At 36.0% G+C, this 12,471-nt stretch overlaps 1 protein-coding gene across 4 annotated transcripts; it reads right to left on the bottom strand.

Annotated features, from left to right (window-relative positions):
• Nucleotides 1-285: 285 nt before the first annotated feature.
• On the bottom strand, nt 286-12,471 carry LOC133308496 (uncharacterized). Of its 4 annotated transcripts, none has more exons than XR_009751177.1 (14): nt 12,092-12,471; nt 11,929-11,991; nt 10,857-11,300; nt 9,973-10,044; nt 6,745-6,870; nt 6,421-6,633; nt 4,714-4,761; nt 3,494-3,655; nt 3,068-3,229; nt 1,800-1,893; nt 1,601-1,719; nt 1,459-1,503; nt 858-1,253; nt 286-764 (listed from the first exon to the last, which is right to left on the bottom strand). XR_009751177.1 is itself a non-coding variant. In XM_061509120.1 (13 exons), exons 1-13 carry the CDS (start codon nt 12,449-12,451, stop codon nt 1,020-1,022), a joined length of 2,142 nt encoding a protein of 713 aa, XP_061365104.1. In that variant the 5' UTR covers nt 12,452-12,471; the 3' UTR covers nt 286-1,019. The 4 variants fall into 4 exon arrangements, 1 of the variants encoding a protein (XP_061365104.1); XR_009751176.1 differs by having other exon boundaries at nt 287-764; nt 872-1,253; XM_061509120.1 differs by having other exon boundaries at nt 286-1,253.

The following is a 12,471-nucleotide window of genomic DNA, read 5'->3' as shown; positions in this document are numbered from 1 at the left end:
TTTCATTTTTCGAACAAAAAAAAAAAAATTCTCTTGAATTCATCACTTATTGATAAAATAGAATTTAAAACCAAATTCTTACATCTATTATAATGAATTTAATTAGTTGAACCTAAACTTTTTACTCAAACTATTATCTACGATATATTTCTTGACTTATAAAAAACGCCATGCTTTCACATTATAACTTTAAGTACACTAATACATCCACAAAAACTAACCTTCAAGCTGTCATAAGTTGTCAGACTAAACTCAATATCATAAGTTGTCATTTGTACACTAATACATAATAAGGTATTAGACAACAAAAAACATGGCCAGTTCATGATCTTCCTGGGGTCAAACCAACAAATCCGATATTTAAAACACTGATAGACAGATCCAATGATAGAGAAATGCTCTACTTTTTTTTAAAGAAAAAGTGTGTATATAACATTACAGAAAAATTTACCATGCACCTGGTGTTTAATGTTGCCACCATCTCGAAATACTTTTTAGTAAGTACTACATTCTATATTAATTGATAAACAGAGTAGCTGCATAAATGTTTTACCAAGCTTGTGATCACCCAAAATTGCAGCTTCCAAGTCAAATGTTCACAGGTCCTTGCTAGAAGTTTTAACCTCCAAGCAGCATTCAAGCATTTGGTATGCAATTCAATTTATGTCATGATCACTGTGGAAAAGACAGCAACCTAAATGAATGTTGAAATGAAACTGATCATTCCAGTCTCAGACCATCAGTCTGGAAGACAACCTTGTTAGCTGCACAGGTATAACAAGGAGATATATCAGTTAACCTCAATGTTTCCTTCCATGACAAGCTGACAACTATGTGGGGAGACAAAAGAACAAAACCATAATTAACGCACTATCTTGAATATTCTGTAGTGCAACTGGGATGAGGAGTATCTTCCACTATCTACAGCTGGTCTATAACCAAAATGTCGATCACATATTTAGGTTAGTGCGAATGCTGGCACCAAGAACAGTGAAACACCTGAAGATAATTAGATCTCCCTAGTACTTGACAAATCCAACACTTTGAGCCTTGCCCAGAACAGACTCGACATCTCCATGAAATAAGCTGAATTTTTTTGCCACAGCAAAACCAGCATGCATTCCATCTACTGCTGCACTAATGATCCCACCGGCATAACCTGCTCCTTCACCAACTGGATATAGTCCTTTTACGGAAGTGCTTTCGTAAGAGTCAACATTGCGTGAAATCTGGATAGGGGAACTGGTCCTAGTCTGGAACAAAATCATTGTTTAGCACACATGAATAACAGTTGAGAAGCAAAGTCCTTACAATTACTTGCTTTATATGGAAGTTTTAATTAATGACTGGAGACTGAACCAGGAGCAGGGAATACTATAAGGAATTTTAGTAAATACATAAATACAATGGGACAATGATATTACACCAAACCCGAAAAGAGAGCATATTAATTATTACCTCTACACCATGAAGGAGAGCCTCATTGCAGATAAATCCTGATAACTGAAAGTTTAGAAGATTGAATTGTTTTAGTACTTCTTTTAGATAATATTATGAAGGACAGCGGAATACTAGTTTAAAGAACATGGAAATTGCAAACCTCCTTGTCAAAGGTTACAAGTGAATGCTTCAAAGCTTCAGTCACATGAATGGGAAATAGCTGATGGAGGTTTGCTGCCTTGACACCCAATCGATAACTTGATGGGGGAACAGATGATACTGGCACAGACTAGTCAAGCTAAATTAATCTACTGAGAATCTAGGGGTAACAAATAAAGGGTAATGGTCAATAATTTTACCTGACAACTTGTTCTCGAGAAAGTCTGTAACTGTCTGGACAGGCACTATAAAATTTCCTCCTCCCATCATAGCAGCTCTTCGTTCAAACTCTCTCTAAACAATAGAAGTATTAGATAAAACACAGATTGTCAAACTTGTAACATTAAGAACACTGCCATGCATCCATCGAGAGCAAGTACAATATGGTCAAACAAAATTTTATCTCTTGCAATATTGGTCTATTTCTTGTATCACTTATGCGTACAGGCCAGCAAAACAGAATATAGATTCATATATTGTATTATTTAATAGTTAGTGTGTTAAAATATGGCTCTAGGGAAGAAAAGTTGGATTTATGAAGAGAAAAATAGACAACAAAGTCCACACATTTTGATTGTGTTTTATGCATATTGGGAGACAGCACGAATAGAACTGTACAGCACAAGTGGCTGAGTCATAGGACAATTTATTATGTTGTTAGCTGTTTGATGAATATACACTCGACTAAAATTTTGTGATATTCATGGATATGTGTTATACACATCCAATAAGCTGGGGTAATAAGTGGATAGGGGTTATACAAGATTTTGTAACTTGGTTTAGTAGCAAAAATTTACAAATTTGTGTTTTCCCTTGAATTATTTTTTGTACAGTACTTATACTATTTTAACAATCTGCTAGGACCCATTTGCAAGGTGTGAGATTTGGAGTCCCACATTGGTTGTACGGGAAACTAATGTGGAGTTTACAAGGCCTTAGGCACTCCTACCCTTTGAGCTAGCTTTTGGAGTGGTGCATCCTAAAGTTCTTATCAAATGATATTAGTGTCATCCACTATGTCTTCCAGTTGCAATTGAGTGGTGCGGGTGGTGACGCTGGCAGTGCAGTATTCGCCCAGGGCTAGTAAAGACTAGCGCAAAGCCAGTCCGTTCAGGTGCTAGGGCTGTGGAGCGTGATGGAATGTTAGGACCCATTTGCAAGGTATAGGATTTGGAGTCCCACAATGGTTGTACGGACAACTAATGTGGGGTTTATAAGGCCTTGGGCACTCCCACCCTTTAAGCTAACTTTTGAGGTGGTGCATCCCAAGGTTATTATCATAATCAAACAAGGTACAACTTTTTTTGCTGTAGTCTCTTATATTTTAGCAAATCAAATGCACCCTTTAACTTCACAGTTGCTTTTGATATTTATAAAGATGATAAAAAGAAATGAAATAAAGGGCATTTAGTTTAAATATTTAAAAGCAGAAGAACACATAACTCTGATTACAAGAATTAAGACCTACCTGAAATTCAACCCCTGCAAGAGGACCATAATAATTCAAAGCTTCGAAATCCTTCATTGTGACTGTCACCACTAGTGCAGCATTTGCCCACCTAGATGCTCGCCTAGAAAATGACATGCCATTGATGCACATCTCTGATGGATTTGTACTAGTGAGAACAACCTACAAGTTCCAAGATTCCATAGTTCCCTATAAGTCGACTGACATCAAATAATGGCTGGGGTAACTTAAAACAGAATAATAGTTTAATGCTACTAATCCTCCCACTACAACCAAATGCACTCCCCGCCCCCACCCCCCTCTCCCCTTTTGCAAATTAGTCAGTACATTTGTATACCATGCCATTTACCTTTATGTGCATGGAATCAGCACTGCAAAGAGAATGCATAATTGTATATGATCCGCAAGTTAAAGGAGAATGCATACCTGCCCACCTGGACACATGCAAAAAGAGTAGCAGCTACGATTAGCCACCCCTGAATCAGATGATTCACAGAAATTCCCTTTGTCAATATAATTGGCAACTTTGTAATCTGCTACTGGAACTTTACCACGTCCACGACAAACCTCAGTTGCCAATTCAGAATACTACACATTTAAATGAATAAATCTGTATGGATCATAATCATGACAAATAAATAAATAAGTCATGATAGAAAAATCTTTTATGAGGAACAAAAAAACTGTCGGCCAATACAGAACAAGAAAATTATCCCATCATGTCTGAGAATGAAGTTATCAGGATCATCTCTTTTTGCCCCAATTAATAGTTAGTATACATAGACAGCTGGCAGGATTGTGGATATGATAAACTCACTTTGGTCCTTGTTCTTATCAAATGGGGAGAACTAGAGTAAAACATTAAACAATTATTAAAAAAAAAATCATAGTAATCTTCCCTTTATGGGGTAGGGCGGACATTAAAACACACACATATACAATTAGCAATCCAGTTCCAGCTAAAGCAGTTTCAGATTATACAAAAAATGAGGAAAAAACACTCCCCAAGCCATACCATATTTGTTCCCTTTCCATGATAGAAATGAGAATGCATTAACAGAGCAACAATACTGCACCGGCTGCTTTTTGAGTTTGTACTTGTAATACTTGTTATTATTCTATAAAGTCTTATCATGGAGCAGTGATGGAGAGGATAGTGTTATCAGGTTGCATTACCTGATCATAACGCCAAATAAGATGTGATAATATTCTTATACTATCAAGTCCTTCTCCAAATGCAGCCTTAAGCTGTTAGATGGAGGCATAAAAGTGGTTTTATATCTCTAACGCTTCTTAAGACAATAGCCCTTTGGACTTGAACCATGGACATGCTATGACCCACTTTACCTTTTGCTTAAATTTAATTTTAAGAGTAAATATATTCTGGTCCTCCAAAGATATTATGTTATCAGGTTAGTCCGTCATTTATAAATACATCTAAAAGGTCTTTCAATGTTAATTTATGACATCAACTTGGTCTTCAAAACGAAAAAATTGATCTAAAAAATTAATGTCTTAATTTGGCATCTTTTTACACACATTTCACTTGATATTATCAATGTAAATGATATTGCAAATTAAACTGATAAACAAAGAAATTGAACAGAAAAACAATGTTGATAAAACAAATTTGACTAAATACAAACCTGTATACTGTTTATTAATTCTTGAGGATGCTCAATTCGTAGCCCTACCTGATACCAATGTTAAAAAGAAAAAAAAAATATTATGAGAAGAACATATGTCAAAGCAATCATCACACTATATGATCATTTTATTTCACTAAAAAAGAAAATTCAAATAGACCAGAACAGGGTGCTTCATCATACATCATTAACAAATAAGAATTTGGCCAATCTAGGAATTTTTTTATGAGAATTAGGTCTGTGATACAGTGCCATTGCAAGTTTATCAAAGGAGCAAGAATAGGAGGACTTGGGCCCCCAACAATCAGAATGGCCCAATTGGAAACATGCAGAATGGAAATCCAATTACGGGTGGAAGTCTTGCTGTTCCTAATGCCCATATTGGCCCTCAACAGAATGCCAACGTGGATGGGAGCGTGGAAGCAAGTTAGTTAGTGGGAGAAGGATAAATGCAAGGGGGGAGGCAGGAGAGGGGGCATCTGGAGAATCGGGTTTGTTAGGTCCCTTGTGGGAATTGGGAGAGAGTGAAGCCTCTCTATGTGCTTCACACTATCTTTTCTTATTTCGTTGTTGCTGAGAGTTATTTCCTTTATTCCAAACTTTCTGTAAGGTTACTTACTGTAATGAGAGTATGGAGCGTTTGATGAAGTACCAGTATAATTGATATTTCTCATACAAATTGTCATTTATTATATTCTTATTAACGTTACTTGAATAACCTTAACAGTCTGCCCTAAGGGTCTACATTATTTTCTCCATATTAAATTTAGAGGTTTCAGCTTTCGTTTGGAAGGTTCTCTGGCATCTTTAGCTGGACAGAAATGCTAGAATTTTCAGGGGAACTTCATCTCTAGACAACATTTTTATCTTGTCTGTAGTTTCAGCTCATGGATTTTTTAGGTGTGTTTCTTTGTTACACATGCAGAAAGATTGGCCTGCCTTGTTTTCATAACTCAATCTCTTAGTTTCTAGGTGTTTTCTTTTGTAATTTTCTTGTGAGGATGTTTTATCGTCTAGCTTTGTACACTTCTTTTCTTCCTTAATGAGATTTCTTTTTATATAACAATAAGGAATTTGGTCAATCTAGTGGCACCTCAACCATTGCACAAAAGGAAATTGAAAAATCTAGTGACTTTACAATTTTAATCACTGCAAATTTTCAATTTTTTTTTTTTTTAAATCACTGCAATAAAACAAAACAGTTATTCATAATAAGTGATCGTGCAGATAGGCCTGCTAAAAGGCAACTTAAAGTAGGTCATCCTCCTAGCCACCCAAGGATTTGTCAAGTATTACTTTGGTATGGTCAAGAATGGTCACAATTGAAATACCATAATAAGCTACCAATGCTGCAATGTCAGCTAGATTGTCAATCCTTTTTGAGTGTCAAAACTGGCTCCTTTAACATGTAAGAGACAAACAAAGAACTGACAGGAAGACCATATAATATTTATTCACAAATCTTAACTGTGGAAAAAACCTGAACCAGTTACCTACCTAATTAAAAGGAACCCACATAAATCAGGCATAAATTTTACACCATGTTTGTTGGTTATGAAGAAGCAACAATGCTACCATTTGGAACTGTTAGAGGGATACACAAAGCTTACACAAGGATAAACAAACCGATAAGCATTGTGCATACAATAAGCGTCACATTTTTAAAATTGAAATAGAGATTACAAAAGGATGTCTGCATAAACTCACAGCAAAATCTTTTGGTACCAATTCCACATCATGAGCAAGAAGCATTTGATATATATCACGAGCAGAATGACCAACAGCCAGAATAACTGCATCACATTCCATCTTCTGGCTCCTTAAATGTAATTTATCAGCTGATTCGGATGCCCTAACCCCCAGAACATGTCCATCTTTTATAACTAGATCATCTACTCTTGTTCCAAACTTTATGGTAACCTAGAACAAAGAAGCAGCAGTGTTATTTGGACAAAATGTGACCAGTGCAAGACGGAAAACTACACTGACATATGAATTTGTTTTCAATACAACAAAGTTATTGGAACTCACACCCAAATCTTGCAGATGTCGCCTAAAGTTGCGAAGTAATGGAATCAACCTATCTGTTCCTAAGTGAGGCTTTCCATCAATCAATATCTGTTTTGGAGCTCCAAACTGCACTAGAGTTCTCATAACCTAAAATGAAGATATCAAGTCAACCATTCAGTAAGACATATAAGGTAGGCATAAAGGCCACAACATAGTAAAAGTACACAAAGTCAACTCAGCTTTAGTTGTATTTCTCCTACTAGCTACAAAAACTTCAACAACATCAACATTACCTTTATCCTAAACTAGTTGGGAGCTAAAAAAACCTTCCCAAATAGGAAATCAACGCTTGAGTCAGAACCTCTACATTTTAAGGCAGCGGAGAAAAAAGTAAAAGGGTTTTCCAATTATTATAGAACCCGTTTAATTTGATAAAAAAAAATAAGGGACAACTCAGCACAAAAAAATTGCCCTTTGTTTGATTTGTAAAAGAGTTGAAGTACCAGACAAAAAGTAACTCAAGGGACAGCACCACTCTTAAATTGTTACTCACTAACGAGGGGACAATTTTGCGCACAAATAATATGAAAAGCTATGAGACACCTTGTTCTTATTCTAAAGCTAATCCCTTCCTTCACTATCGTCTCTGCCACCCCCATTGACCGAAGAACCAAGCTCCTCCAGGAGTCTAAATTAACATAGTGGCACGGTATTCAAACTCGAAGCATTCAATGGATGGGGCAAAAAGTTGAGACCCTTTTGTTCTGGTCTCACACGAAATTAGCAACCCTTCCCTTTTTGTAGCTTCCCCCTTCCCCTCTAATTTTTCGGCCAAACTTCATGGAGCTCACTCTAGCCCATTTGTTGACTTGATTTCACAATCTAATACAATTCTCTTTCTTACTGAAGATTCCCATCCTCGTTTCTTCTATCAGTTTTGAATAATTTATTGTTTCCTTTTTCACTCATCCCTGATTTGAGAAAAGCTGCACATTCCTACGTTTGAATATTGTGCTTTAGCTGTTTGGTCTGCAACTTTCTCTCCATTTCTGTAAATCCGATTAATCATCAGAGAGATGAATACCTGATACTCTACACAACTGCTGCAACTGATTCCATGCCAACCAAAGCAATGATGATGCAGGCAGAAGGTGTCATTGTCCCTGCGAAGGTTACCGTTAACTCTTGTTCCGTCTACATGGTGGACTTTCTTATTTGCAGCCAAAACATATTTATTAGAACTAAAACTATAACTTTAGACTTCCTTATATATTTTTTATTTATAATTATGTGATAAAAAATTAATTAAAAAATATATTGACATTATGAATAAATTATAAACAACATTAGAGTGTGAATATGAGAAATAATAAAAAAAAACCACTCCCCGTTAAACCCGACTAGCAAGTGTGGGGTGGAAGCAATCCTTGTACGCAGCCTTACCCTTGTATAACTGCAAAGAGGTATTATAGTAAATACTAAAATAATAAACAAATCAAAACTTTGTCCTGTGCATTTTCTACGTACAAAACAAACAGTGCACAATACAAAGGGTATTATAGTAAATTTTACATTGTTCTTTCTGGTACTTATTCGTATTAAACAACATACAACACAAAATTGCTTGTGTTGTGCATTGACTACCAAACAACAGACAAAACAAAAAGTTATGTTGGTATTCAACTTCCAAATTATGCATCAAACGCAACCATAATTTTTTATCAGACACATAGTCATAGATTTCCTAGTATTCAGGAGCCTTGAGGGTAAAAGTAAACCAGAGGTTCAATACATGAATACAGCAATGATAATGAACGTAATCAAGTATAAAAAATCTGGTATGTTGTAAAGCAGTGTTGTAAAAACGTAGTGTCGAAACATAGAAACGTACCGTTTCTACGTTTTTATGACAAAAAATGTGTTGAAACGGTAGTTGAAACGGATTCTGGGTCGAAACGGTTGAAACGCCGTGTCAACACGGTAAACTCGGTTGACTCGGCGAGTTTACCGAGTTGACTCAGTTTTTTTCAAAAAAAAATAAAGTGGATGCAAAAGGGAAGAGCAGAACACACAGTTAGTTACTACAATCAGCAACAACCAGCAAAAAATTAATTTATTTTATACACGTGATCCTTTTTTCTTTTTCTTTTCTACACACGTTTTTCATTTTATAAAAAAATTAATTTAATTTTATAAAACAGTCAATTAAAATTTAAAATAGAAAAAAATATGTATACTTACGTACTTTAAAAAATGATAAATTATTAATTAAATTTAAAAAATAATTAATATTCTGGGCTTTTACAGTGGATCCAAGACTTAATATTCTGGGCTTTTACAGTGGATCCAAGACGTGGCCCGTGCACGATTAATTAAGAGGATTTAACTAAATTTTTGAGTAAATGAGTCTGGGTCCTAGGACACACACATTAGTTAGTAGAGTGGGGTGTTTTGGTTTTCTATGTTAGATATATATTGTATTGTAAGTAGTAAACTCTTACGTTTCGTTTACGTTTTGCGATTTTACGTTTTTACTCACCCCTACAGTTTCTACGTAGACTCTATGTTCTAAATATGGCTATATTTTCCATATCTTATTAAATCCCAACACTGGATTCTACTTAGATGGCAGTAGTGACTTATTAATACCCATTATTTTGGCACAGGGAAGTTTTACCTACTTTGTTCTTCAGAAAAGTGGGGGAAGAAAAATTTTGTTTCAAATCTTCTTAAATCTTAATAATATAACAAGAAAAGGGTTTTTGTGGGCAGACAAAAAAAGGCCGACCCAGTTCAAGACCCACTCCGTGAGTGTCTGGGGAAGGGATACTACCTGATGCTCTCTAAAAGCGTTGCCTAACTTCAATTCTGAACATATATCTCTATCTAGTAAATAAGTCAACCTAAGCAGAAAAATACTACCTGATGATGAAATGTTCAAATTCTTCTTAAACTTCTATACTACACTTTTCTGACCAATAAAAGCCTACTGAAATTCTGGAGTGACTTACCCAAACTTGCACATTTGATCTAAGGACTATAGACAAAGGCAACAGCATGCATTTATAAATTTGCGTGGGAGAAAGGATCAACTGAAAAAGGATTATGACACTCTCACCATTTTACTATCAACATTGCGTACAACCATGTAGCACTGTTTTCTTAAGAAGTCTACAAGAAAAAGGATCAACTGAACACATAAACGGAATGCAAATATCTACTTCATAAATACAACATAAGGAAACTAACCGCATGAACACTGCCACTGTTGCGTCCAATTCTAGTCACCAGCTTTCCATCACTCCAGGTACCTGCACCACCCTGCCACAATAAGTCCTTAATAAATGACAAGGAAAATAAACCAGTGAACTTGTGTGGGAGAAAGATTAGTTGAATATAAAGCAACAAAAGAGAATAACAAATGAGCTGACCATCTGTAACACAATATATTATCCCAATGATGATTTACATAAGCACTTCAGAACCTATTAGAAATGTATAAATATCGCAGCCTAGATGAACACTCAAAAGGTGCACATAATTTCATTAACTCAAATAGCATGACATAATAAGCTCATAGCCTATTGCCTGTTATGGAGAAAATTCAAACTATAGCAACAAGGCTGCACAAATGCAACAAAAGAATACTCAGCTTATTGACCAATCTACCCTTATTTTAAAAACTATTTGCCAATCTACCCTACTTTCAAAGTCATTTAACAATCTACCCTAGTTTGACCAAAGTTTACCACTTTCAACCATGTGAGTCCCACAAAAATGACACATGTCAATCATATAATGAGGACACGTCACATTTGTGGGACCAACATGGTCAAAAGTGGTCAACTTTGGTCAAAGAAAGGTAGATCAATAAATAACTTTGAAAGTAGGATAAATTAATAAATAATTTTTAAAATAAGGACAGATTGGTCATTCTCCATACTTATTTTAAAATAAATTTGCACATTTGTCAGAATCTGACAACTTAAGATAAAAAGAAATAAGTGGATAGCATCCCAAAACAAACTCCTATAAGTCAAAAGTGATGAATGATGTGATCACAAATGCAACATCTATTATACTATGACAATAAACCATCATTTAAGGAAATAAATCAAGATGCATAGTACAACCTCTCCAAAGCAGAAGTTACTTTCCAATTCTAAAATTCGACGAACTACAAGAGCACCAATATCACGCCCCCTTTTCTCAACTGGTTGACCTCTTTCTATTAGTGTAACATCTGCACCAAGCTCTGCAAGAACAAGAGCAGCAAATAGGCCAGAAGGCCCACTACCCACAACTGCAATTTTCGGCTTTCTCGTAGCCTGGTTCCGGTACAACTCTCTTGAGAAAATGCTATGTCCATTTTCCCCTTCCACTACAGCTTCCGTTTTTTCTTTACAGTCACGAATGATACTCATCAGATCACCAAAATCCTTTTCATCATGCAAGTGTTCCACGAGTCCAACTCTAGGCTCCAGCCGAGAAATAAAATCCCAAGCACGAGGCTCCAGATTGAGGAGTTTTTGGACATCCATATCCACAGTATGCACAAATTTGGGCTCCTTTAATTTCTAAAAAATCATCAGCAAAACAAAATAAGGGGATGGGAAACCGTATAGCAACTCAAAACAAGGTTTTATAACATTCCGAATTCAGATGAGTTGCTTCAAACATTCCACACATGACAAATGTATCTATGCAGGTTTTCACTATTTCCATTGGCAACCATGATTCTGCATTTTGATCATTGTTTGACACACATATACATACAGGCCTGTTCTGAACCAATTTCATGGGCCCCACAGCTTCTAAAAGCAACAGGTTAAATACTAATGGATATTATCTATTATCTCAGGCTCAGCCCTAAGAGTTTGACTCCCGCAGTCAAACTCTCACACCTTCAAATAACTCATTTTATAAATAAAGGATTCAAATAACTCATTTTATAAATTTAAGGATTAAGCGTCTCAGCTACACACCTTCTAGTCCGTACTCTCTTAACTCTGCCCAAACACTACACCACCCCTTTTGGCTTCAATCCTGTCGGATTTAAAACCAAAAAATCACATTATAACCCAATGAACTCATTAATCTAATTTGTGACATGGGAAAATATTTAATCTATTTTTTAATTGTATTATTAATTAACTAATTTTAACAAAATTTCAGTTTCTCATAGAACATTTACATATCACGCACCTTCCTAGCATCAAACGACTTCCTAACAACCGAGAAAGCTTCACGTGGCAACTGCGAAGCAACCTGAGACAGACGGAGATTGAAAATTAAAAAGAAATCATAATTTTTTATTTTTTATTTTTTATTTTCTTGTTATGAACAAAGGCTTCGCATTTTACATTACCGGGAACTTGAGAACTTGGGCGATTTCTTGAAGAAGACCATCGGAAACTTGTAGAGAGTCCTTGCCAGGGTCTTGATCCAGTGGAACGGCGAGCTTGAAGAGCCTCCATGTGCCCTCAAACTTGCTTTTCTCCTTAGAATCTGACAGAAGCTCTTTATGCTTTGATTTCAGCTTCTTCTTCTCCGATGGGTACCGCTGTTTGCCTGTTCTCTTGGCACAACGAATACGGAATGTTTGGTAACCAGTATAAGGCACTACTACTCCTACTCCCGTTCCTGGATAACTCGAACCTCGAAACCCGAAAGCATTATGATGAAGGTTTAAGTAGGAAGAGGAAGTGGTGGAGGGAAGAAGGAGCATTGGGAAATGAGGTGAGGGAC

The sequence above is a fragment of the Gastrolobium bilobum genome, unplaced genomic scaffold, assembly GCF_033153095.1.
Source record: "Gastrolobium bilobum isolate Gb01-03AN ecotype WA unplaced genomic scaffold, APGP_CSIRO_Gbil_v1 utg11162, whole genome shotgun sequence".
NCBI classification, from domain to species: domain Eukaryota; kingdom Viridiplantae; phylum Streptophyta; class Magnoliopsida; order Fabales; family Fabaceae; genus Gastrolobium; species Gastrolobium bilobum.
This window is presented reverse-complemented; position numbering and strand designations above follow the sequence as displayed.

Bases quoted from the DNA above. Each gene is read 5' to 3' on its own strand.
- LOC133308496 (XM_061509120.1), bottom strand. From the start codon at position 12,451: ATGCTCCTTCTTCCCTCCACCACTTCCTCTTCCTACTTAAACCTTCAT. The intron at 11,301-11,928 runs GTGCGTGATATG...ATGATTTTTTAG, and splicing joins AGTCGTTTGATGCTAGGAAG to AAATTAAAGGAGCCCAAATT. The intron at 1,894-3,067 runs GTAGGTCTTAAT...TCTATTGTTTAG, and splicing joins TTGCAGGGGTTGAATTTCAG to AGAGAGTTTGAACGAAGAGC.